Source organism: Sinocyclocheilus rhinocerous, unplaced genomic scaffold (genome assembly GCF_001515625.1).
Source record: "Sinocyclocheilus rhinocerous isolate Xijiao unplaced genomic scaffold, SAMN03320098_v1.1 scaffold426, whole genome shotgun sequence".
NCBI classification, from domain to species: Eukaryota; Metazoa; Chordata; class Actinopteri; order Cypriniformes; family Cyprinidae; genus Sinocyclocheilus; species Sinocyclocheilus rhinocerous.
The window spans coordinates 55,364-81,420 of NW_015660884.1; the positions used below are offsets into that span (position 1 = coordinate 55,364).

Below are 26,057 nucleotides of genomic sequence, written 5' to 3' on the forward strand. Positions count from 1 at the left end.
TCGCTGCCCGGCCGGGACACGCCATCACAATATGGCAAGGGGCGTAACATTTCCATCCCACGCTTGAGGTATTCAGTCAATCACAACACACTGGATAGCCAGCCAATCACAGCACACCTCGCTTTTCAGAACGATGAGCTTTGTAAAAATCGACGCGTTTCAGAAAGGCGGGGCATAGAGGAGAAACAATAATGTACAGAATGTGAAAAATAATGTGTTTTTTGAACCTTAAACCGCATAAACACATTTCATTACACCAAATACACAAAATAATGTTCTTTTTAGCAACATCATATGACCCCTTTAAAACAGCAATCTGTCTTCATTACTAGGATCATTGAAGATGTAAATACCAGGTATAAAAAACACCAGAATTGTAATTAACCATCTCTGATTAATAATCATAATGAAATATTTTTTAGTTTAGTAAATTCACCTGTTGCACTTCAGGGACACTGAGATCTGTTTAGCTGCCACAGTAGCTATTTGTTCTCCCAGCTTCAGACCCAGCAGTTTGATTTCAGTGCCTCTCCGTCGCTCTCTTGTTTTTATGTTCTCCACCTTCTGGCTGCCTTCTTCTCCATCACTACCAAAAGCAGTCTCACCCTCTTCCTCCTCATTCTCTACTCCAGCTTCATCAAGCTCTTCTTCCTCCCCCTCCTCTCCTGAAGCCACAGTGAGCGACACTATACGCTCAGGAGTGTACGATTTCTTGGATGTGTTCTTAAAAACGGTGACCTTGATTTGCTCATAGGGGACAAACTGTATTCCAGCCCTCTCTAGGTCAACATCTTTCTTCAACTGAGAAGAGAGATTGGAGAGTAATTGATACTACATCTAGTCCATTCACTGACCATCTGATACCTACTTTACACAAATCTGATTGGACAAGTTCTAATCTGACTGGCTGATTTATATTCTCAGGTAAATGCGAGTCTCACCTGCCTGGCTCCCTCAGTGAAGAGTTTCTCCATACTACGGTCCAGCCAGCGCAAGTACGGCCTAAAGAGCAGCTCGACTCTTCCCATCAGCTGATTAGTGGCATGTTTAGCCTTCAGCCATTCTTCTGAGGACCTCTGCACATATCTGCATTCACACAGCATAAAATAAATACACTTACTGATTTCGGTTCACATTTGCATGTGTATAATCAGCAACAGTTCTTCTCACCTCCCCATGACTGATGGTAAGTCCTGGTCTTCAGGGATATCCACAGTGAAAACCTATGATACGTTAGCTTTCATTAGCAAAAATATAGTATATGTTTTAACATCAAAATTCTGAAACATTTCAAACATGCACACCTCTTGAGGGTAACGCTCAGGAAAGCTGACCATGATGTCCACTTCATTAAGATCAAATGGCTGCAAAACAGAAAAAAACATTGATGTCTATGAAACTACTGTAGTTCATGTCAAAACTTTTAATTAGATGTGCTTTGCATTAAATTGTATCTGTACATATAACTATAAGTCATCTATCTGTGATCTATATATTTATATATGTAGTAACATGCTTGCAACTGCTGATTATGAAAATGCACAAGAAGCTCTTTTGCGTATAGTATGTAAAATGGTACAAAAGTCAAAGTAAAAGAAAATTAATAATTGACATCATCAGTATAGCTTTATTAGATAATTTAGTATAATACAACATAATTATTCCAAACTTTTGCTGGCATGCTGGATACAATTAAGTTTATTTGATCAATTAAAATATTAATTTTAATTCAATTTGAGTCAATAATGTTCAGGGGGCCCGGAAACCATAGCAGCACCCCTGCTTACTGTACATAAAGAAATGCTTGCTGACTATATCCAACATTACAAAGATGCATTGTCAAAAGCTAAATCAGAGTATTATTCTAATATAATTTGAGCTAGCGAAAAGAACTCTAGATCTCTTTTCTGTGGTGAATTTTTTTTCCTGCGTCCACCTGACTCTCTGCTGTTAACCGTATTATCAAGTAATTCCTGCACTCTACTTTTACTACTCACTTTACCAACTGCTGCGATAATATTGTGTCATATCCAGAAATCTAAACCTACCACTTGATAGCACGACCCATTGCCTACTAGTTTAGTTAAGCCTGTCTAACCATCTCTGTCTCCATTAATTACTCAAATTATTCACTCTTCACTTGTTTTTGGTTCTGAACCTTCCTCTCTTAAAACTGCTATTATTACCTGTATAACCTAAAAAATCAGGTGCTGATTCATCAAATATAGAAAATTACAGTCCAACTTCTAATTTGCGATTTATTTCTAAAATCTTGGAAAAATGTGTTGCAACTCAAGTTCACGATCATCTGTCCAATAATAAATTGTTTCAGCAATTTTAATCTGGCTTTCATCCCCCCCATAGTACAGAGACTGCTCTTGTTCAAATTTAAAAAATTTCGATCAAGACCATCTACAGTTACCACTGGTGTCCCTCAGGGTTCTGTTTTGGGCTTTGGAGTTTTGGACACCCCTGGTCCATACAATAAGTATTTACCCAGTCAGGGTCCGTGGCTTGAACTGTGACTCTGTAGTAGGTCAGCTGTCCATCTTCTCGCTCCTGCACGATGAGTTTGTCTTTCGGAAATCTCTTTGTGAGCTGAGCGATCTCGGTGGCTCTCAGCTGCTTGCAGACCTCATCAGTGAGATCAGGCAGTTTGATCTGCTCTTGACTTTTAGCTGGTCGTGTGGTCGGAGCAGAAGGCCTGAAGCTGCTCCTCTCTTTCGGGCCGTGAGGCTGGTCCTCCACGGGCGGAAATTGTTGTGGATGAAAGAAGCGACACCGGTCCTCCATTGCACAAAACCCAGACAGGAAGTAGCGGCAGGGTCGTCTGGCTCTCTCTTGCTTCACAGGAGCAGCTCTGTGGCTGGATGGAGGTGGAAGCTCCTCTGTACCAGACTGTCCGTTTTCACTCGTCTGCTGCTGTGGGTCTGATGGGTGACCATCCAAATTTCCTTCTTTCTCTTTGAGAGTTGTACCGTTCTCTTCGTCTTTCTGTGCACTCGCAGCTCTTTGATGAAGAAAGCGGCACCTTTTCCCATAATAGCATCGTTTGCCCTGAGAGTAGAAGCGACACAGTTGCTGCACCTGACCGGACTTCTGTGAAGTGTCCTTGCTGCTAATCTCAGTATTTTGGCTTAAATTGACATTTTCAGTGTCAGTTGACACGGATGAAGAGGCTGGTTCATCCCCAGGACCCAATGACTGTGAAATAAATAAAACAACATGAAAACGTCTGTTATATGACAACATTCTCACATGAACAACATGCTGTTTCAGTGTTTGATGTAGTGTTTTTTTAAAGGGATAGTTCACCCAAAATGTCGTCTTTTGTGTTTAAATCCTAACTGTGAATAAATTAATGAGGCCCTTGAATCTTAAAACTATGTTCCCACAATTTTTTTGTAACTGTTCAACAATAAAACACTAGTGTATTTGTGTATAGAGTCACTATAATAATCTGCTGAAAATATCAGCTTAAAACCTGATTTACATGAGTACTGTTACATGTACCATAAAATACCACGGGTTTCCCTGTAAACATGCTATTACATAACATCTGAAAGTGAACACTGAACACAGTCACAAGCATGTACTACTACTGACTAAAAGTCTGTCTTTTAGACAGTTTGTTTCAGTAAACCTTCACAATAAAGATTAAAGATAGCTTTTAAAACTCTCTAAAGGTGCATCAGGTGCGTCACATCAGGTTAATTTGTTCATGCAAATTTGCAGCGTTGACCCACAGAAAACTGCTGGTTTGAAAGTGACTTCTGTGCAAGCTGTGCTTCTTTTAACAACAGACAACTGTCCATTTTGCTGACCAAAAACTTTTGCTAATTTGACCATAACATAACACATCTTAATAAATCCATATGTAATTACATAAGTGAGAGGTGCTTTCGAAACACAGCTTCATGAAGTTTCACAACACTTTTGAATCTTTTGTTTTGATCAGTGGTTCGAACCCTGTATTACACTAGCCAAGTCAAGTGATTTAAGCAATGTAATTACATGTAATTATATAATTATACCGCTACACTAATAAAAAAAAACTAATTCAACATTTAAAAAATGTATAAATGATTGTATAAATTTTAAAAAGCTATATTAATATATATATTTCAATTCAAAATCCACAGATTTTGTCCGTCACTATTTTCCAATGACACTAAATTAGATCAATTGACCTCAAAACTTTTTGTTTTGAACAGCAGGTGCCGCCAGTCTGTGATGTTTCGAGATGACTGAGAATGATTTCGAAACAGTGAATCATTTTGCGAAGCAACTGGTTCAGTTGATTCAGAATTTCAAGAAGCCCAAGTTAAGTTCTCTCATCACTCATGCTCATTCTGATACGTACTAACGCTTTTAACTTGGTTTTTAAATTATGCTTTATAAATAAAATAATCTTAAATTAACCATATCCAACTGATTGTTGAAACTGAAAAGATTCGACTCCCAATTCATTGAAGAATCGAGCATTTCTAACACGCACAGGAAGTCCTGCTAAACCTAAAGTTCAACTGTTTAAAATACGTTACCATGTTGGTTTGGTTTACTTATGTTGGCGTTTAGGTGGACTGGACCTGACAATGTTGTTCTGAATTAAAACTGATCAAAATTGCTGGTGGATATTTGTGGTGGATGTCACCTAACAGACGTTCGCCACTAACCTGCACCACATCCGCACTTTCTGGCTCCATTAGATCGGATAGCACACACCTTGTAGTCACTGTATACTCTTCAGTACTTATTGCTGTCGCTCTGTCTCAGTACGTTTACGTTTAGCATAAACAAGCGATATTCTAAGATTGGGAGGCATTCGTTAGATATGTTATGATACAAGACGCTTACTTCCTCCAGGAGGCGCTTTGCTGGCTCACAAAGTCTAATTCTTAATTCATCCGCGTTCAAATCTTAAAACGATTATTGCATTACTGGAGACATTTCTACACCAAAAAGTGTAATCGTTTTAATCTATTAACTGGTATCTGACATGCCAAAAAGAGAAATGAAAATCTGCTCAAGCTACCCGTACTAAATTATTTTTTAAAAAGCTTTACGATGTAATCATGACGCACTGTAATTGGTCCAATCTGACCAGCGCGGAGGAAAGTAACATGCACCACGTGACACCATTAGCGCTATACTTCGGTATCGTTCTGGAAAAGGTGCGTTTCTCTCTCGGGCTATGAGGCTGGTCCTGTGGATGCCAAAAGCGGTCCTACACTGCACAAAATCGATACAGGAAGTAGCGACAGGAACGCCTGGCTCTCTTTTGCTTTACAGGAGCAGTTTTGTGGCTGAATGGGGGCGGATGCTCCTCTGTACCAGACTGGCTGCTGTCACTCGAATGCTGCTGTGTGGCTCTGATGCGAGACCGTCCACATTTCTTTCTTTTTCTTTGTGAACTGTACTATTCTCTCTATTTCGTTGCGCCTGCAGCTCTCTGATGAAGAAAGCGGCTATTTTTCTTGTAATAGCATCATCGCCTCCTCTGAGTGTAGAGACGGCACGATTGCTACACCTGCCTGGCCTCATAATTAAATAATTTACTTCGGAGTAATATCAGTGAGACATTTTAATATTCATTGATTTCAAAATACACAGTAAAGAATTGCATATTTGGACCAATCATGACCAATTAGAGATAACATATGGGCCAAAGCCACGCCCATTCAATACCGCTATGCTTCTTCTTCGTCGTCTTCTTGTTGCTTTACGGCGGATCGCAGACTTATAAGTGCATTACCGCCACCTATATCTCAAATGGACCATTGACACTCTATCTACAATCTCCTGATTAACCTACCAACCCACATACAAACACCCTTGATTCTTGTACCCGCTTAGAGTCTTCATAGAGCTTCATCCGGCGCTGCGTGTTCAGCTCCTCCGTCCTCCCTCAGCCCTCTTAAGCGGGATTTGAAAGGAGACAAAAAAAAAAGAAAAAAAAAAAAAACATACCGCTATGCTAATCACCACCATTCTATTTGCTGATTATTTTTCCATCGTTTGACTTAGACGTCTTCGACGCCCTCTTGCGTCACGGAGTGGAAAGACAACAGCGCATGTTCGGACAAACAATAAATTCACATCCAAACTGTCTTAAACACACCTTTTATTCCTAGAATGTAAATAAATATATGTATTACACTGTATAAGTAATGTCTACATACACCCCTCAGACACCTAAATAATTAAGAAACCGAATAAAGGTATAAATATTTCAGTACAAAGTCATTATAACACCTGAGCCACATGAAACATTCAGGACAGAGGATGATTTAGAAAGCTAAACTATTTTAAGTTGTATTTGTTTGCTTTAAAAGAAATATAGTCGATCAATTACTGAAAATGACACTAGTTCAGGTGTTTGAGACAATTTGGGAGACCTTCCAGTCAAAAGACTCAGCTTTGCAGCCTATGTGGGACTATGTGCGACTCAACCACTCTGAAACTCTTCGGTCTCCTCTCTTTCCTGTGATTCTGACCGTAGCGTCGTATTTTGTTCTTTGCCTACCCTACCTAGTCTGCGACATCAATGGAAAGAAGTGGCCAGCTATTAACCGGTACAAGATCCAGCCCGGCAAGATGCCCACAACTGCAATGCTCCTTCACTGCAGTGGAGTTACTCTTTATAATCACGTACTTCTGGTGTTTCCTGCAGCAGTAGCGCAGTGGATGTGGAGACCTCCTGTCCCCCTTCCTGAACGAGCACCTACATTGCTTGAACTTGCAGGTGGGGTGACTGGAAACCTTCTTCTTTTTGACTTTCAGTATTTTATCTGGCACTTTTTGCATCATAAGATCCGCTGGCTGTATGTGACTTTCCATGCTATCCACCATAATTACTCCGCCCCATTTGCTCTGGCCACACAGTGCCTTGGTGGATGGGAGTTGGTGACGGTGGGCTTCTGGACCACGCTCAACCCCATTCTGCTGAGGTGTCATCTGCTCACCACCTGGATGTTCATGGTGGTCCACGTCTATGTATCGGTGGAAGACCACTGCGGATATGATTTCCCTTGGTCCATGTCTCGTCTGATCCCATTTGGTGTTTATGGAGGTCCGAGCAAGCATGATGTGCACCATCAGAAACCTAATACTAACTTTGCACCTCATTTTAGTCACTGGGATAAACTGTTCGGCACTCATGCTGATTTTAGTTTTGCTAAAACTCAGTGATGAGCATGCATGTGTGAAAATATTACATTTGCATGTTTGGTTGCTTCAGGCAGAGCTTAAACAATGCAGAACTTATAACTTCAGTTTTCACAAGAAAACGATGCATAGAGATTATAGTACAGGCTAATTTGCATATCATAAACACAGGTATAATTAGTAAATTATTAAAAACGAGTAAAAATCTGTTTTTTTTTAAACCAGCATTTTAACATTATGACAGAACTCAAATCTTGCATCCATTGTATTTGAGTTGAGAACCTTTTACAGAGATAAATCTTCTGGTAACATTATGTCTATTTATTCATTTAGAAAGCATGTTGATTATCAACTTTAATCAGCTTTATTATACTGTATTAGTATTTAAAAACTAGTTTTACATATGATACATTTATACAGATTTAAAATGCACAAGAAAAAAAAACTATTGACATCAATTTAGTCTATTATCCATATATTTTTAAAGCTTGTTTATATTGTGACCTTTTATGATTTATCACTGTAAGGGATTTTTCAGAGTTTATTGGAGCATGTTTTACAAGAAAATATCATTTCAGTCTTTTTGCTTAAAAATTTCGTGTTTAATTCAATGTTACTTGCCCTTTCTTTGTAATTATTTGTGAAATTTACTAGCAATTTCTTAATGAAAATAGTTTCAAAGGAAATCCTACAGTATTCGTTTATTGTTTATTTATTTATAAAAAATAGATTTTTTTTTTTTAAGTGATTGTGGATTTATTTGTTTCGGTTTGGCACAATATGAAATGTGAGACAAAATCATTGCATACATAATATATTGAAATTATATGTATATATATATATATATATATTATTTTTTTTTTTCTTAAGCTATAAAACGGGTGTGGAAAGGTAAATATGTAAATTAAGAGATTTCTAATTAGTTTTTGTTCCTCCTACATATAGAAAGACACCAACCAAGTATGGTAAACTCAAAAGCAAATTTTCACAAGAGGAAGTTTTTTTTTCTTTTTCTTTTTTTTTTAAGGAAAGCAGATTTGCATATGCGTGTGAACTCAAAATAGATCGCAATGCAGTTACCTCTCATTTCAAATCCTGATTTGAATCTCTGTGTTGTTAATATTCTCTCTGTTGTTTTTCAAGACTACGTTTTAATATTTAAACATTTGTTGTTTATTTCATGGAATAGTTAACCTTGAAAACCTGCCTGCAGTCTTTAATGAGCTTCAGCCATGTGTTGGGCTTACCATTGACCTGATTGATTGTGATTGTGCAATTCAATGATGTAACAGCAGGTGTCAGTAAAGAGATTACTTAGTTAAATCCCATTGTGTAACTATCTTGCATGTAACCCGTAGACTGTATAAAAACATGTAACCCTTTACTTTCTATATTTAATAAGTCGATGTTTTGAATAGCAGAAAAAGATGTCGTTCTTTGCAGTTACAAAAAAATACAAAATAAAGTATAGTTAGTATTTTATGAAGAAAATGTGAGTGGTGCGTGCAAAACTTGTAATGCTTAATGCTTTGCTAAAGCCAGCGCTACTAATAAAAGTCTATTAAAAATATCAGGTCATCACATTTCTGTGTCTCCGTTATTTCCTACATAAACATCAAAATCGAATGATCAGTCACAATCTAGGCTTTTCGCTGCTTTGTGACAGCGCCAATGAGAGTTCGTCAGCTGACCGCTGTGTGGCGCTGTTCCCGGATCAGACTCAAACACAGCAGTGGTATGGCAGCCAGGAAACAGACAGCCATTTTATAATCCGCAGCCAGTTTGTAATATTTGCAATTTAAACGGCTTTTTCCCATCTTTTAATGATGGGTCAGTGTGGAATTACGTCGTCTAAAACCGTTTTGGTGTTCCTGAACCTGATATTTTGGGTAAGTTAGAGGCATTTGGGGCAGAATTTAGGAGTGCGTCAGTGTTGTCAGATGGACACAGTCAGGTGTCGAGCAGCTGCATTATTACACACGCTCCTTTAAATCACTAATACGTTTATAAAACCTGCTAAATGCTTGCATATTTTGCTATATTTGATATGCCTATTGTGTTTATATTACATTATTTAAAAAAACTGCTCGTTGCTGTGTATTGCAGTGCTTGTTTACATATTTCCTGCAGTCTTAATAAGTCTACACTGATCACTGTAATGCCTAATAAACATTGACTGTATAAGATTAGTGTTATTTATATGTCTTTTAGCCTTGAATATGCGTGCGTGAATTGGCAAGTCACCCTCATTGTTTTCCTTAGCCCCAGAGCAGGTTTAGTTGTATTGTTTGACATGTTAAACCTATTCCTCCTTAGGCAATTCCGTTTGGAAACTCTGTAATAATTTGGAAGGAGTCTTGAAGGATAAGGCTAATAGCAGTTTCCTCAAAGGATTCCATCATCACACAAAACAACAAAGAAGGCCTTTTTTAAAAAACCGTTCACAATGACTTTGCAATAGGATCAGATTTGAAACATTTGTACAAATGTTTTAGATTTTCTACAAATGATTTCCTTTTAATAGCCCTGTAATATTGTTTTAATACAGTACATTTAAGTTTATAATAGTAGTTGTAATAATAATAATAATAATAATAATAATAATAATAATAAAGATTTGGTAAAAAGACTATAATATTCAGGCAAATAAGAATAATAAAAAAGTATTTTCATTTTATTAAGCGGATCGTATGTAATTATAATTTGATTTCATAAAATCAATTAAATATAATTATTTTGATGTTATAGATGTTATAAAGATTAAAACCCTTTAATGTTAAAAATAAATATCTATAAAAGTCTATAAAGTCAATTCTTAGTTAAGGTATTTAGGTAAATGTAGACATCATTCACAATGATATATTGTACAATATAAAATAAAATATTTAATACATAATTAAAAATTCACTTTGAGGATCTACCAAAGGGGGAAAAAAGTCTGTTTGAGTAGGATTTAAATAAAATTGAAAATCAGTAATATTGGCCAGAATGGCCACTAAACTATGTGTGTATGTATATATATTAGCAATATACTGTTATTTAAAAAAATATATTTATCCCTTGTTTTCAAATTTCAAACATTTAAATTTAAATATGCAACACTTCCACAGCCAATGTTAAAAACAAAATGGGGTTTGCACATTGGGTTCAACTGAACTGGGGCATTGGTGGCAAAGTTTCACGTCTAAGACCTAACCTCAGCTGTTGGATCTGTAGAAACACTACTCCACCTATCAGCAGGATTTTCTTGTCTGCGTTTGTTTGATTAATCTCTTTAATCTGGGACTGGATGAAGTTTAAAGTCTCCACTTGACAGATAGAGGTAGTATGACACTATCCTGTTCTTTTTTTTTAGGGATCAGGCTGCTTTATTAAATCTGTCTTCATCACGTCAGAGCCTGAGAGCTGTGCTAAACCGATTCATAGGGGTTTTTATGGTGCAGTTGTACGTGGGGAAGACTAAAACCTTTTAAAACTAGTTTTTCCCAAAATGCCTGGTGGTCCATGGAAGACCCAGAACACTTTTTATTCCTGACTTGTTTCCTTATAAGATGATAATTATCCACATTTCTGTGTGTTGACCTTTAATTTTGGCTGATGGTTTTCTCGTTGGTCAGCATTCCATATCCTTAGTCGTTCTTGACGGATATGACATGAAGTTGTGTTTGGTTCCAAATACTTATCCTTAGTTGCCTTTATCCTAAATGACTGATTTGATTGCCTTTCTGTGACGAAGACTGCATTAAATCAATCCAGTAACCGGTCACATCTAACTCATAATGAGACTAACATAACTCTTGGCATGAAATCACATCATATCTGCTTTCATATAACTAACCCTCTGTTATCTCCTTATAGGCCGCTGCTGGCATTCTCTGCTATGTTGGAGCCTATGTGTTCATCACGTATGATGACTATGACCATTTCTTTGAGGATGTGTACACCCTGATCCCAGCCGTTGTCATCATCGCAGTCGGAGCGCTGTTGTTCATTATTGGACTCATTGGATGCTTCGCCACTATTCGAGAGAGCCGCTGCGGTCTTGCCACGGTTAGTGAGCTGTTCAATTTCCAGCACTTGCTATCAGTGTTTTCCTTAAATGAATACTTTTATCCAGCAAGGATGCATTAAATTAATCAAAAGTGACAGTAAAGACATTTAAAATGTTACAAAAGATTTCAAATGGGAAAAAAATGTATGATGTTTCCACAAGAATGTTAAGGAGCACAGCTGTTTTCAACATTGATAATAAACAAGTTGAAAGGGATAGTTTATCATTGTTCATATATCTTGCCCTGCTAAAACCACATTTCCTTGCATCTCTTCTTTGCAGTTTGTCATCATTCTTATGCTGGTGTTTGTGACTGAGGTGGTTGTGGTGGTTCTTGGCTATATTTACAGAGCAAAGGTGAGTCCCGCATTGAAAGGAAGTCAATATTTATAGAAATAGGAGTGCCTGCATCTCTTTTGTTTTTATGTGAAAGCTCTTCTCACTTTGTGAGCTCTTTCAGTTGTGTGCAAAGGTGAACAATGTAATGCTTGCCTTGTATTATACTGAGCTGTTTTATAACAGTGCTGTATAGACTACAAAAATGTGTCTCCTTCTACATAAAGAATGGATGTCAGGGTCAGAAATGAATGGAGGACAAAATTAATAAAAATGCCCCTCAAATTTCAAAATATCAACCAAAAGTGTCATTTTATGAGTTCTATTATTATGTAGTTAAACAATATTAGACAAGCAGGAGTGCTGTTTTTTTTAAATATCAGCACGATTGCAAATGTGATATTGATTTTATATTTCAACACACAAGAAGTTAATATTAAGTGAATTGCATTTTAGACGCACAACATTGTTTTTGATATATTTCGTGAACGAAAATAGTTCCAAAGAAAGCTACAGCAGAACCGTTGCATGTCTCAGAGCAACAAATGAATGAATCCACATTTTAAAGAAATCAGTCAAGGGAACAATTCAATGACCCATTCATAAAGTGCAAAAATCTTGTTTCTTGAATGAATCAGCTGTTTGAACGAATTGGTTGAATGAATGACTCGCTCATTAACACTTGCCAACACCTACTGTTCATTTTTAGAGTATCATTTCATTTTTTAGCATTTTAGACTTATATATTCAATTTTATTTAGAAAAACAATATTATTAAAGCATTTTGTAGTATTTTATTATTGCAATTGAATTTCTTTTTTTAAATATAAGAATCTGACTTTGCCCTGATAAAGGAAAAACAATTCCCTTTGATATCAATTTATGGGGGCAAATATTGACCCTTAATGGAATGCTAATTTGTGTCACTGGTGGATGTGTTTGTAGGTGGAAGACGAGGTCAATCAGTCCATCCAGAAAGTGTATGATGAATACAACGGCACCAACACGGATGCTCCCAGCCGCGCTATTGACTATGTGCAGAGACAGGTAAGACTTGTTGAGATGTACAGAATGTTATTGTATTGCTATATTGTTATATCCCAACCCTAATTATAAAATCACCATAATGTCTTTGAAGCTCCATTGCTGTGGCATCACCAACTACTCAGACTGGAAGAACACGCGCTGGTTTAAGGAGTCGAGAAACAACAGTGTGCCACTGAGCTGCTGCAAACCCAACGTGAACAACTGCACCGGCTCCCTCTCCCGTCCCGGAGACCTCTACCCTGAGGTGAGAGACGTTTGAGAAATGTGCGCTTGTAGCCGATGAAGAATCATTTGAATCAATGTTGAATCATTTTAGGGATGTGAAGCCCTGGTTGTGAAGAAACTGAAAGAGATTATGATGTACGTCATCTGGGCCGTTCTGACGTTTGCTGCAATTCAGGTATGCTGTTCAGATTTTTTAATTTCTAGTGTCAGAGTGCCGCTGAATTTTTTTTTCTTCTTCTTTTTAATTCATGTAGTGCAGTTTCAGTGTTATTAGTCATGAAAATGCATAAATCAAGGTTTCGGGGGTTTGTGAGTTGATGGATAGATGAAAAAATGATTGCTGGTGCTGTGTGATAATTGTGATATAGCTTAGTGCTATTATGGTGTTTCAGAGTGAAGCGTGGCACTGTGTTCACATGAGCAGCTCATGATCCAGTGTATTCAATGTCTCATTGCTTCTCGGTTTACAGTAAATTCAGCCGACTTCATCTTGGCATGCTGTGCACTATTTAACATGCATTCGGGAATGTGTGCCAGATTTAATTTATTTACACATTTGCATAATTTACAATAATTTTGTAAACAGAAGTTTTCAGCATTTCATCAATATTCCACCTAAATAAAAGCTTGAGGGTTTGAATGTTTAAAGGTTGAGAGTTTAAGACATAAATCAGTATTTAATTTGTTTGGGTTTCTAAAACGTTTAATAAAAAAAAAAAAAAAGATTAAATATTTGGTTTACTGACATGTCATGGAAGCTTTAACCAACATCAGAGAACCATGAATATGTGAATGTGTTGTTAAACTATTGAACTATTAACTTCTCAGGGGGTACTTTAAGTAAATCTTTTACGTTGGCTGGGGTTTAGCTGACAAGAAAGTTTGGAAACCCCTGGTTTAGATAATGAATCAACAGTGCAGAGCTTGTCCAGCAGCTTCAGTGTGTCTCTTTTGTTCCCGTCAGACAGAGCTCTGGGACTGCAGCACTCGGGCAGTGTCACTATGTGCTTTTGTTGCCCTGTAGCTGCTGAATCACAGACTTTGACATTCATACTGTTCCAAATACCCTCTGGGGCGTAAAGGCAAATAAGACGGCGTCTTGGCAAGCCCAGCACATGCCCGTGACTTACACATGACTTACACAACTGACTCAGTCTGCCTGAATTAACAAGCAAGAACCGGGGCAGTGGGTTAGGTTGTTCTTGGCAAACTTGCATAAATTACACCAGATGTTTTACCTTTTCATTTTTTTTTTCTTTCATTGTCTGAATTTACTGATTAAATTTGTCAGTGCCAGTGTGAAGAAGTTCACCTCACTCTTTTGTAGACTGTTGTCACAAAGGCAATTTGAAATAACGGCTATTGTATACGTGCATTTCCTGCCACAGTCCACTTTTTTTATCATCTGTTTTTTTTTTTTTTTTTACTTTTATGCTCACCAAGGCTGCATTTATTTGATTAAATATAAAATAAAACAGTGATATTGTTAAATATCATTATTTAATAATATTTGATATAGATGTTTTCAGTTTTATAATACATTTTAAAATGTAATTTATTCCTGTGATGGCAAATCTGAATTTTCAGGAAGCATTACTCCAGTCTTCAGTATCACATGATCCTTCAGAAATTATTCCAATATGCTGATTTCATGCTCAAAAAAAACATTTCTTATTATCAATGTTGAAAACAGTTGTGATGCTTAATACTTTTGTGGAAACCATTATAGTTTTTTTTTTTTTTTTTCAGGATTCTTTGATTAATAAAAGTAAAAAAAAAACTGCATTTATTTGAAATAGGATTTTTGTATAAATGTCTATACTGTCAATTTTGATCAATTCAATGCATTCTTGCTATTTAAAAGCATTTTTTTAAAGAAACGTTTGAAAGGTAGTGTATGTTTATGTAATTTTTCCAACCATCTGACTCTAATAATTTAACTACACTATTCAATATAATCTTTAGCAAATCTCAATTCTTCATACTATTTATTTTAAGGTTGCGATGGCAAAAATCACTTTTACTTTTTAGTGTTTACTTTATTTAAACAGAAATAATGTAGAATTTTGATATCAGCAATTTATCATTATCAACCAGAACTGTAGTATGTATTCTTACCATGTACCAGTGCAGATGTTTCTCATCTCATATCTCTGAGTTATAAATTAAGTCAATCTTTATTTTTCCTCTAGATGCTGGGAATGCTGTGCGCTTGTGTGGTGCTGTGTCGCAGACACCTAGACCCGGCCTACGAGCTTCTCATCACTGGAGGGACGTATGCATGAAAAAACCTAGCAGACAGACTCTCTCTTTTCATGCACACACAAACACACACACACTGGGCTCAGGGTTCTGTCGGTGTGAGGTGGCACACTGGATATGCCCTAATTTATGTCTCTTTCTACACGCCTTACACAGGGTTTGCTCACACATTGCACTGGTGATGGGTGTAACAAAGCGCATACTATTTATTTATACGCTGAAAATGACTGCGTTTTAATTTAAACCTTTGTTTTTTCTCTCAAAGGCGTCGGGCCAGACTGCAAAATGGCAGACAGCCAGTTTTTAATCCCGTTGAGAAGACTTTAACACAATAAAAGTTAACATTTTCTCTTTCTTGTCTCTATTATATGGAGTGGAAGATGCAGATATCGTATGGAATAATATGTGGAATGTATGCTTTCCTCATTTGTTAGTCTGCACTATGTGTACGGTTTAGTTATACATTACAAATACCAAGATGGTAAATGGTTGGGATGGGGAAATGCTTTGATGCGAGAGGATCGACTCGTGGTAGCGCTGTCTCAGATGTCACCCATCACCAGTCCGCTGCTCAGGGACAGTGGCAGTGTGAGAGACAGGTCTGGATTGACCACACAAGATTGCTTGGCATTGTGAGTCCAATCGTACAGCTAAATGTTCAAAATGGGGTTCACATGTAAAGCGTTAAGAGGTTTGGGGGATGCTCTCTAGATGCACTACCTACCATTTACTGAACTCTTATCTTCTTTTCCTCCTTTTTCCATTGCTTACAGTGTAAACATTACTAGTCTAGTAATATATAGAGTTTAAAGTTAGTTTGGATAACATGTAGGTATGTCAAACGGGGTCAGCAGTGTATTATTTTAAGGAATGTATACATAGGGAGAAAAAATTGTGAAATAAGCTTGTAATTTCGATCTTTAAATAAATGTTTCATAAGTTGACACCTGTTGTTTCATTTCTTTGATTTGAATAAGATATTGGCTTTTATGCCATGGCTGCAAAATTAAAAATTATATTATGTAAAAATGTTTAATAATTTTTAAATACAGTTTAAAGTAACTGTTTCCTATTTGAATGTTTTATTTATTATTTATTACTGTGTTGATAAAGATCCACCATTTAGCAGTCATTAGTCCAGTCCAAGAAAACCGTTGTGCTGCTTTATTTTTGTGGAAACCAAGATACATTTTTTTGAATAGAAAGATGAACAAAAAGTTCAAAAGAACAGCATTTATTCAAAAAAAAGTCTTTACTGTCATTTTCGATCAGTTGAGTTCATCCGTGCAAAATAAAAAATATTAATTTCTTAAAAGAAAAAAAAAAAACCTTTTGAAAAAATCACCTTAAATTATGGTAGACTTTATACACTAAAATGCCCATTAATCACAGTACACCCCGTAATTGTTGTTAAAAGCTAAAGAAAGAAGTGCTTCTGAACAACAGTCATCTTGTACTTGTCATTTGTACTCTGTAATGTAACAAACTGGAGCACAACTATATCATTCTTGACTGAATGAGCAATTCCATATGCACAAGGCACTCAAAAGATGTCAAAGATGCCTTGTCTGGGGTCTTTCTTCAGTCAGGCGGCTTAAACACTTGATAGCATAGAACAGGGTTAAAGTTCAGTCCTTTCCCAGGGAGGGGGATGTGTCCCATCTGCTTGCTGTGTTGGTCATGCGAAGTAACATATCATCACACATTATCTAGAGGGGGAGGTTTGATCGCTGTGTTCTTGGATCCATTAATAACAGCACAACATCTGCAAGCTCTAATGGCAGGTTATTAATAGTAGAAAGTTGAAATGCAATTAATGAGCCTGTCATGTGGGGTTCCCCTCTATCGGTATACTTACTATAACTGAGAAGGACCTGACAGTGCTGAAACACGATCTGTGCAAAAGAGCAATGTGAAACCTTTTAACCAGATACCTGATAAAGAATTAGCAGGGTGTTGGTTTACTGACTGATTTACGTGCTGAAAAAAATGCTTGTATAGAAAGTACTATGATTACTATGCTACCAACTCGCAATTGCATATTAAAGGGATAGCTCACCCAAAAATGTTGTCTTCATTTACTCACCCTCATGTCGTTCCAAACCTGTTCTTATGTTGAACATAAAAGAAGATATTTTGAAGAATGCTGGTAATCAAACAGTTGATGGTCCCCATCGACTTCCATAGTATTTCTTTCCCTATATGGAAGTCAATGGGGACCAACAACTGTTTGGTTCTTCAGAATTCTTCAAAATATCTTCTTTTGTGTTCAACATAAGAAAGAAACTTGTACAGGTTTGGAACGACATGAGGGTCAATGTTTTTGGGTGAGCTATTCTTTTAAATCTCAATTCTGAGTTTATAAACTAAACTGTGAAACAGCAATTGCAAAAAAAAAAAATTCAGAGAAGAAAAAAATAAAAAATGAAATACATAAAACACATTTTAAAATGTTTTAGAACAGAAAATGATTTTAATAGTTTTATTTCAAAACAATTAGAATACTTATTTTAAATTGTAATAATATTTCAGAATATTACTGTTTTTTTTTTCTGTAACTTTGATCAAATAAGTGATAAAGTGCTACTTTAGTGAGCAAAAAAGACTTCAATAAAAAAATTGTATGAACTCCAAACTATTGCACTGTAGTGTATTTAAGCTTCCTAATTTCTTAATATGTTGCAGACCGTAATTGACAGTGATTTCTAAACATTTATGATCAATCAAATATGTGACCCTGGATCACAAAACCAGTCTTAAGTGTCAATTTTTCATCATATAATAAATCAGCTTTCCATTGATGTATGGTTTGTTAGGACAATATTTGGTCGAGATACAACTATTTGAAAATCTGGAATCTTGAGGGTGCAAAAAAAAAATCTAAATATTGAGAAAATCGCCTTTAAAGTTGTCCAAATGAAGTTCTTATCAATGCATATTACTAATCAAAAATGAAGTTTTGATATATTTACGGTAGGAAATTTACAAAATATCTTCATGGAACATGATCTTTACTTAATATCCTAATGATTTTTGGCATAAAAGAAAAATCTATAATTTTGACCCATACAATGTATTTTTGGCTATTGCTACAAATATACCCCAGCGACTTAAGACTGGTTTTGTGGTCCAGGGTCACATATGGTAAGTTGAATACCGTGACTGAGAAATATTTGAAAAAGTTTGTGAATTGTTCCCTTGGCCTTTTGGAAACTTGATACGTGAGGACAAGACAAAGCCGATCGTTCTGTTTAAACTTTAAAATGTTTGTCCCAGGTTAGTTTCTCTCAACCAACCACCTGAGTCAAAAAGTATTACAGCCACAGTGTTCAAACCATTACCCAACTTACATTCAGTCAACGCCAACATGATGCAATGATCATTACACAGCTTTTATTTTATGCAGTCCAAGTGATAAATGCAAAATGCTGAACCTAGAGCTCTATTATAGATGATATAGATGATGATAATTTAAAATTGTAGATGACCTCACTTTTGTTTCATTGATTAACTTTCCAAAAAGTAAACAGATGAAATTTTGAATTCTGTTTAAATATCTACATTGTCATCGTCTTCGCATGAACTAAATCACGGCAAGTCTGTAGTGGCTACTCATTGTGTTGTACATGCTTATGTTTTTCATTCACAATAAATAATTTTTATAATAAATATAAATCTCTATCTCGACAATAATGATAGTCACGTATAATTATCAGTTTTTAATATACATATTAATCCGTTTCTATGTTCCATACAGATTTTCAGTACGGATGTGCTACTGCTTAAATGCATTTAGCAAACAGAAATCCTCCTCTGAGACACTTATATAGGGAGTGCCCTTAATAACTCTGCTATTCGAGGGCGTTTAAGGACATGGAGAGCCTTTCCAGTGTGCGCTAGACTCTTGATTCATATCTTGGCTAAATAGGAGCCTGGCACCAGCCCAGTCTGGCCGTCCCTCTCCACCATCCACCAGCCGTCTCCTCCCTGTTCCACCACGAGCAGCACTTCCCCCACAGAGATGGAGAGCTCATCAGCGCCCTGCACACACAACAGTCTCTCATCAGACTGCATTAAACATCCCAAAAATGATATGAACCGTTTTCTGTACTTAGGCAAGAGCCACGGTAAATACCAAATTGGCATTTTTGAAGAAACATTGAAATGTTAATACTGACTTACACTGCAGTGGCAAATTTTCTCGAAAATATAGAGTTCTAAAGGGATGACTAAATTTGGCCTTTAAAATATTCTGTATGCGCCTCTTTAAAGTTATCTATAGTGAATGCATATTCTTAGTATTCTCCTGTAAAGTTATAATCATTTCCATCTTGTTTTTTTTTTTTTTTTCATTTAATCAGACTATTGTACCTGAGCGACATAGTCATACTGAGCCTGGTATGTGCCGCTTTGAGAGCCAACACTGTCTGAAGTTGCTTTTGGAAATCCAGGAATGGAGGCATACACTCCATCTGAGATGTCCGCTGGAAAAAAAAACAGATCAATTATATAATACATATACTGTAAAATATACATTAAACTAAACTTCAAAAAGTGTAAATAAAAATGAGAAAAGTTGCCCAAGGCAATTAACTGAAATAAAATACGTTTATGTACTAAAACGCCTAAAACTGAAATAAAAATAAAGCTAAATAGAAATACTTGGTAACACTTTACAAAAAATTATTCTCACGCATTTATTAATCTTAATAATATTTTCAATGTTTACTAATTCATTATTTAAAAACAAAAGTTGTATCTGTTAATACTGGACCTGAGCTGACATAAACTAACAATAAACAGTATTTTTATTAAGATTAATAAATATGGTAACAAATGAATTGCTCTTTGTTAATTTTAACATTATCTAAAGGGAGCTTATTGTAAAGAGTTGTAATGTAAACACTACTAATACAAACATTACAGAAAACAAAAATCAAAGCTAATTCATAATATTAATAAATACTATAATAGTATATAAATAATGCTAAATAACACTAGTACTCAAATACATTTTTCAAGTGGTTACACTAGGGAAAATATTTGGGGAAAAAAGATAATTCATGATATTAATAAATACTATAATAGTATATAAATAATGCTAAAATAACACTAGTACTCAAAAAAAATTTTTTAAGTGGTTACACTAGGGAAAATATTTGGAAAATAAAAAGTAAGAAAAAAACAAATACAATTAATGAAATTAAACAGTGGGCTGAAGTGCCCTCTGGTGGTGGTAAAAATAGAAGAACGAAAGATGCTGCCGAAAATTGTCATTATGTTATTGTAATAGGTACCTGATGGAGGTGCTGATGGCTGAACACATTCATTATTAGTCCTAGAGCCAACAGCACAGTTGCCTTGCAAGAGATTTGAAAACCTTTCAAAAAGAAAAAAAAAAAGATTGCATAAAACGGGAGGAAAAACCAGCACATTAAAAGACTGAAGAAATTTTAAACATTTAATATGAAGTCACAAATTCACCAGTTCAGTATCACAGCTCGGCCTGCACGTCTTTTTGTGTGATATATCTGCTAACACCTTTAAGACTAATGAACCAGTATTTCTGATAGAAAGCATGTTAAAACCAGCTTCTGCTAAACAGCAGTATGGCTTACATTTTCCATTGTTTTCTGTCTTGTCAGCATGGCAAATACACATGAACATACAGACCCAGCAGTGGAAAACACACCTCTTCATCACGCCTCCTCCAAAGCGTGCGATGCCATTGCTGTCCGTTGTTGGTTGTCTATCATAATAGTTTTCAAACACAATGGGCACTACAGACACAGACAGATAAATTGAATTAAGCAAAGACACAACAATCACGATTTGTGATTACTGGCCAGGTTTAATATAAAAACCCAATGGAAACAATATAGAAATGCACTGACCTGCACGAGTGGTGCCAGTGCTTTTCGTCTTGATGAAAGTGTTGATGTCTTCCGTGATGTCACACATTTCTAGCACTTTCCTCACCTCCTCATAACACTGCATAAAAATGACCAGTAATTTGACAATATGGCCAGTGCTTTATTTCACAGTTAGAGACCACGAGTTTTTAGCATTTAATACCAAAATGTAATTGCATTAAAGATAGCATTTGTGTAAAACCTGATAGTTTTCCACAGAACATCAAAGTTTCAAGCGAAGCTCACAGGAGCAATGACACAAGTTTGCTTACATTCATATAATTAATATCAAGAATAATACATCCCACTTATTTGATGTCATTTTAAGTCAAGACGCAACAGGTGAATAGAGAAAAATATCCGATATCATCATACTTGTGATTACATTAAGAAAATTAATTTGCATTACAACTTTTCTAAAAATGCTGTTTAAATATGCATATGATGCATTATTATAATGTACACTAATTTGCATAAATTTCCAGAACAGGTACACAATTCTTGTTGACATACTGTATTAAAGTTAAAGGTTTTTATTTGACTATTTTGAATTTAAAAAATGCATTTTATCATCTTTTTAGGAATATGTTTTTTATAAACCAGGATGATTATAAATGAACAAACTTCAGTGTAATTTAAGTATCACTGGTACTATCATAGTTAAATATTATATTATAGTATACTATTATAGTTTATTTGTATTTTGAGTTTTTATTTTATATGAAAAAATATGAATTTTTTTATATTCTGTTTTCATTTTCAGTTGGAAGTTTTAGTCATTTTGTTGATTGTTATATATACACATACAATATACTGTATATGTCTATATAGTTTTTAGACATTTTTATTTTAGGTTTACTTTTAGTTATTTTAGTCCATTAAGTTACACTAAATTAAAATAAGAAATGCTGCCTCTGCAGCTAGCTGAAATAAAAGGATTTAATATTTTATTTTAAGATGACGTTTATTTTATTTCAAATAATGGAAATGTGTTCTAATGGTATTCATTTTCATTTTAAATTCAGTTTCAGTTTTAGTTAAGATAACCCTGATTTTAGTATATAAAAATCAGTGTTATCTTATACTAAAATATATAAAACTGGAAAGTTTAGTGTATAGTATGTAAGTGCTACTCATTTCTGCCATTAGAGTGGCATGAAAAAAAAGCCTCATTTTCAGCAAACAGCCTTTATAAATATATTTTGTAAATTGAAATCTAAAGACTAGGGTTGTAACGATTCACTCAACTCACGATTCGATTCGATTCACGATTATTATTATTTTTTTAACAAAATGAGATTTAAGACAAATTATAAATTAAATGTGTCCTTTTATTACATCCCTACTAAAGACGCTGATAGATTACAGGTCACAAAATAAACACTTAAATATGAATTTTGGACGTTTTTTCCCCCACTAGTCTGAAAGAAGACATGTTAAGAAAGCAAAATCAAAATCTTAAAACTGACCACTGCATGAAATACAATGGTTCTATCTTTAAACATGTCCATATTTCCACCGTATGTATGTAATCTTAATGTTATCCGCTGCAACTATCATCAATGTGATCTATAAAAAACTTCATTAAGTAATACTGACCTCATCATCTTTGACGCATTGCATGGAAAAGTGGTTACAATGGACCCAAATAGCATTTCTCAAAATGTTAATGCGATCATCTTCCTGCTGCTGGAAAACCTGGAGGAATTCACAGAATTCAGCTCAACATCATGCTATAAATACATCTGCGTGCTCGTAATGTGAAGGCCCATGAATCAGCCAGCTTATTATTAATAATGCTTATGCAGTGGACAGACGCAGAAGGAAATCAGTAGGATGACACAGGCTGAGCTAACTCACCATACAAGGTATTAAATACAGTAAATGGTAAATTGTCAAACTGTTAGTGACACATAGGAGGATCAGAATTGACGTTATGCATGTACTTGTTAAATAAACCAAAAACAGTCTCTTTTGCAGTTGAGTTGAGTAGTGTTTGTGGTACATATGGGTAAAACAGAGAGAAAAAGGGAAGTTCATTTTTAGTGTGTTCTATGTGGTTCACAGCTTCAGCAGAGAGATAGAGCTATTTCCGAAGGCCTGCAAACAGATAGGCGAGTGTGTTTTTATACCTCACACGTGCACTCGTGCGTGGTCTCCCATTCCTGACAAATCTTATCCAGCTGCTCTATGTTTGACATGTACTGTTTCTCTGTGAATCAGGAACAAGCATGAGCCTTGTAGCATTTAATGTCTTGTTTGGAACTATTTGAATTGTGCATGTTAAACATTACTTGAATCACAGTTTTGTTTTTTTTGGGCTCGGATGTACTGATTGCTAATTTTTGCATTGCAACCAGACGCTGCTATGTGTGAAAACAAAGCATATTTTTATTCTCACCTGCATCTGTTACTGCGTCCCTGCACTGTTTTGCTTTGTTTTGTGTCTGTTATGGCATAGAGCACAAAATAGATTTCATCAAAGTTAGCATCATCATTTTATTTTTACAAAGAGATTGGTAGGTCTCTTAGCAAAATCAGTTGACTTTAGCCATCTTTGTTGCATTACATGCCAGTTCAAATACAGAAAAAAAGTACTTTTTAATAAAAAAAAAAAAATATATATATATATATATATACAGTATATACACACACACAAATACTTTTTCATTTTTTCCAAAGTCTGCATGCCTGCAAAATATTAGAGATATCCTAATATCCTTTTAGATTTTGGTTGTTATCAAACTTTCCTTTTGATATCTTAATTTTTAAGGCCCTATATGGTTCACTTCCAGAGCTGACACTTAACGTTATTTCTACTCCCCATAATTTGGCTCTGAATCTCAGGTGAAAATGGTCATTTTGACCACCCTCTACAAACCGGTGGATTATTCATCCATGACATTTAATATCTTGGCTTTCTTCTTTATTTATGTATTTCTTCCAAATTAAAATCAACATTTTTAGCTAGGCATGTCTGGTTGAGTTGACACAGAATGACCCCAGTTTAATTAAAAAAGAAATGGCATCAAACAATATCACTCGCATTTTTACCAACATTTATTTCAAATGTAAAACAATTCATAAATTAAGTAAAATCATACTATTGTTCAAAAGTTTGGGGTCAAAATATTTTTGAAAGATGTCTCTTACGTTCACCAAGGCTGCATTTATTTCATCAAAAATATAGTCAAGACAGTAATATTGTAAAATATTATTTCAATTTTAAGTAACTGTTTTCTTTTTTGATATTTACAGTTTATTCCTGTGATGGCAAAGCTACATTTTCAGCAGTCATTACTGAAAATCGTCATTCTTATATGCTGATTCGCTGATCAACATTTCTTGTTATTATAAAGTTTAATAACAGTTGCGCTGCTTATTATTTTTGTGGAAACCGTGATACTGTTTTTCAGTATTCTTTGATTATTATAGAAAGTTCAAAAGAGCAAAACAGCTCTTTTCTATATTTATTTGAAATACAGATTTTTTTTTTGTTACATTATGTCTTTATGGTCACATTTGATCAATTTAATGCATCCTTGCTGAATAAAAGTATTTATTTTTGCCAATAAATAAATAAATAATCTTACTGACCCCAAACTGAACGCTAGCGTATGTTGTAATATTTGACAACCACACAAATTCTGCCCATAATGACCCATAATTTACCTTTTCAGATTGTTTGGGGGTGACAGTGGATGTACTGTTGAGCTTCTCAGCAGCCAGTTCAGCTTCATCAGCCTCTTTACACCTCTGCTCATACGTCCTTTTAGACTGGGAAAAGCAGGAAGATACAGGGTTATTAAACCACTGCTCACCTAGACTTGAATGATGGCCAAATTGACTAAACACTATTTAATCTAATTTCAATTAATAAGCAGGAAACTTCCCCTTATCTTTAAACTTGATTCTAACCTCAATCTACACTCTCTTATCTCATGAAAAAGTGTGAGTAGACTTTCGAAATCTACCTGAAAATTGTTACTTTTTGACCCAACTGGTTTCACTCACTCAAACATGCACATATTCAATGCATTAATAAATGAATCGATACCTTAATGTAAATATACATCCATCCACTACAAAGCAACAGAAGAACAAGACATACAACAAGCTGATGGAAAACGAAACTTTACTACAGTATATGTAATTCATCTAGCTGGTCTCCTTCTACAGCTAACTATTTATGTGATCAGATATGACATAAATTTTCCAGTATTGCTAACTAGAAGATTGTAGCATTCAGTTGACTCTCTTTAAGACAGAATTAAGCATACAAAATTATTTATACATACATTTTGCTGGGGTTTAATTTTTTCAACTTTGCTATTGTTTCTCTGAATAAATAAGCTTTCCATTGATGTATGGTTTGTTAGGATAGGACAACATTTGGCAGAGATACAACTATATGAAAATCTGGAATCTGAGGGTGCAAAAAAAATCAAAATATTGAGAAAATCGCCTTTAATGTTGTCCAAATGAAGTTCTTAGCAATGCATATTGCTTATCAAAAATTAACCCAGCAGGCACACAACGTCATAAGATGTTGACATTTGGTTAAATTTCGGTTGCGACGTCAGGATGTTAAATTTATGTCCAATACCGACGTCAGCTGACGTTGATATTTAGTTGTTTTTAGGTTGCGTAACCAAAATCCAATGTTAAGTCGATGTCAAATTGACGTCAAATACTGACGTCAACCCGATTTTCATTTTCAACCAAAATGCAACGTCTGTCTGACGTCATGTCCAACGCCAACCTGACGTTACATAGACGTCCGGTGCCTGCTGGGAAGTTTTGATATATATACGGTACGAGAGAAGAGGTTGTTGAATAAAGTCAAAAGTTATTTTTGTTTTGTTTTTGCGCACAAAAAGTATTCTCGTCGCTTCATAAAACGTCTGTCTGACGTCATGTCCAACGCCAACCTGACGTTACATAGACGTCCGGTGCCTGCTGGGAAGTTTTGATATATATACGGTACGAAATTTACAAAAGATCTTCATGGAACATGATCTTTACTTAAAGGGTTAGTTCACCCAAAAATGAAAATT

General features: G+C 35.4%; 4 protein-coding genes across 6 annotated transcripts in view; 2 read left to right on the forward strand and 2 right to left on the reverse strand.

Moving 5' to 3' along the window:
* LOC107725742 (uncharacterized protein C18H10.09) overlaps window positions 1-5,566 on the reverse strand; it is a 16,919-nt gene extending 11,353 nt beyond the window's left edge. The window contains exons 1-6 of one of the 2 annotated variants that reach the window (XM_016535125.1): window positions 4,677-5,566; window positions 2,497-3,204; window positions 1,305-1,364; window positions 1,171-1,223; window positions 942-1,086; window positions 437-801 (exon numbers count right to left, since the gene is read on the reverse strand). In XM_016535125.1, coding sequence (XP_016390611.1) covers window positions 437-801; window positions 942-1,086; window positions 1,171-1,223; window positions 1,305-1,364; window positions 2,497-3,204; window positions 4,677-4,706 — 1,361 coding nt within the window. In that variant the 5' untranslated portion in view covers window positions 4,707-5,566. Of the gene's footprint in view, window positions 1-436; window positions 802-941; window positions 1,087-1,170; window positions 1,224-1,304; window positions 1,365-2,496; window positions 3,205-4,190; window positions 4,246-4,676 lie in introns of those variants that run through there. The other variant, XM_016535126.1, reaches the window with a different exon arrangement.
* A 732-nt stretch (window positions 5,567-6,298) lies between these two features.
* Window positions 6,299-7,234, forward strand: ch25hl1.2 (cholesterol 25-hydroxylase like 1, tandem duplicate 2). Its single transcript, XM_016535128.1, has one exon. It carries the CDS (start codon window positions 6,361-6,363, stop codon window positions 7,189-7,191), a length of 831 nt encoding a protein of 276 aa, XP_016390614.1. The 5' UTR covers window positions 6,299-6,360; the 3' UTR covers window positions 7,192-7,234.
* A 1,637-nt stretch (window positions 7,235-8,871) lies between these two features.
* Window positions 8,872-15,409, forward strand: tspan3a (tetraspanin 3a). Of its 2 annotated transcripts, XM_016535115.1 has the most exons (7): window positions 8,872-9,056; window positions 11,026-11,217; window positions 11,501-11,575; window positions 12,500-12,601; window positions 12,693-12,845; window positions 12,918-13,001; window positions 15,019-15,409. In XM_016535115.1, the coding sequence occupies exons 1-7, from the start codon at window positions 8,991-8,993 to the stop codon at window positions 15,109-15,111; spliced, it is 765 nt and encodes a 254-aa protein (XP_016390601.1). In that variant the 5' UTR covers window positions 8,872-8,990; the 3' UTR covers window positions 15,112-15,409. The 2 variants fall into 2 exon arrangements, with proteins under 2 accessions (XP_016390601.1, XP_016390602.1); XM_016535116.1 differs by lacking the exon at window positions 12,918-13,001.
* Window positions 15,410-18,226: 2,817 nt separating this feature from the next.
* LOC107725740 (proline-serine-threonine phosphatase-interacting protein 1-like) overlaps window positions 18,227-26,057 on the reverse strand; it is an 11,108-nt gene continuing 3,277 nt past the window's right edge. The window contains exons 7-15 of the mRNA XM_016535121.1: window positions 24,673-24,777; window positions 23,402-23,447; window positions 23,133-23,212; window positions 22,600-22,698; window positions 20,983-21,079; window positions 20,781-20,868; window positions 20,386-20,468; window positions 19,460-19,572; window positions 18,227-19,129 (exon numbers count right to left, since the gene is read on the reverse strand). Coding sequence (XP_016390607.1) covers window positions 18,998-19,129; window positions 19,460-19,572; window positions 20,386-20,468; window positions 20,781-20,868; window positions 20,983-21,079; window positions 22,600-22,698; window positions 23,133-23,212; window positions 23,402-23,447; window positions 24,673-24,777 — 843 coding nt within the window. The 3' untranslated portion in view covers window positions 18,227-18,997. The remainder of the gene's footprint in view (window positions 19,130-19,459; window positions 19,573-20,385; window positions 20,469-20,780; window positions 20,869-20,982; window positions 21,080-22,599; window positions 22,699-23,132; window positions 23,213-23,401; window positions 23,448-24,672; window positions 24,778-26,057) is intronic.

Bases quoted from the DNA above. Each gene is read 5' to 3' on its own strand.
- tspan3a (XM_016535115.1), top strand. From the start codon at position 8,991: ATGATGGGTCAGTGTGGAATTACGTCGTCTAAAACCGTTTTGGTGTTC. The intron at 9,057-11,025 runs GTAAGTTAGAGG...ATCTCCTTATAG, and splicing joins TCCTGAACCTGATATTTTGG to GCCGCTGCTGGCATTCTCTG. The intron at 11,576-12,499 runs GTGAGTCCCGCA...ATGTGTTTGTAG, and splicing joins GCTATATTTACAGAGCAAAG to GTGGAAGACGAGGTCAATCA.
- ch25hl1.2 (XM_016535128.1), top strand. From the start codon at position 6,361: ATGACACTAGTTCAGGTGTTTGAGACAATTTGGGAGACCTTCCAGTCA.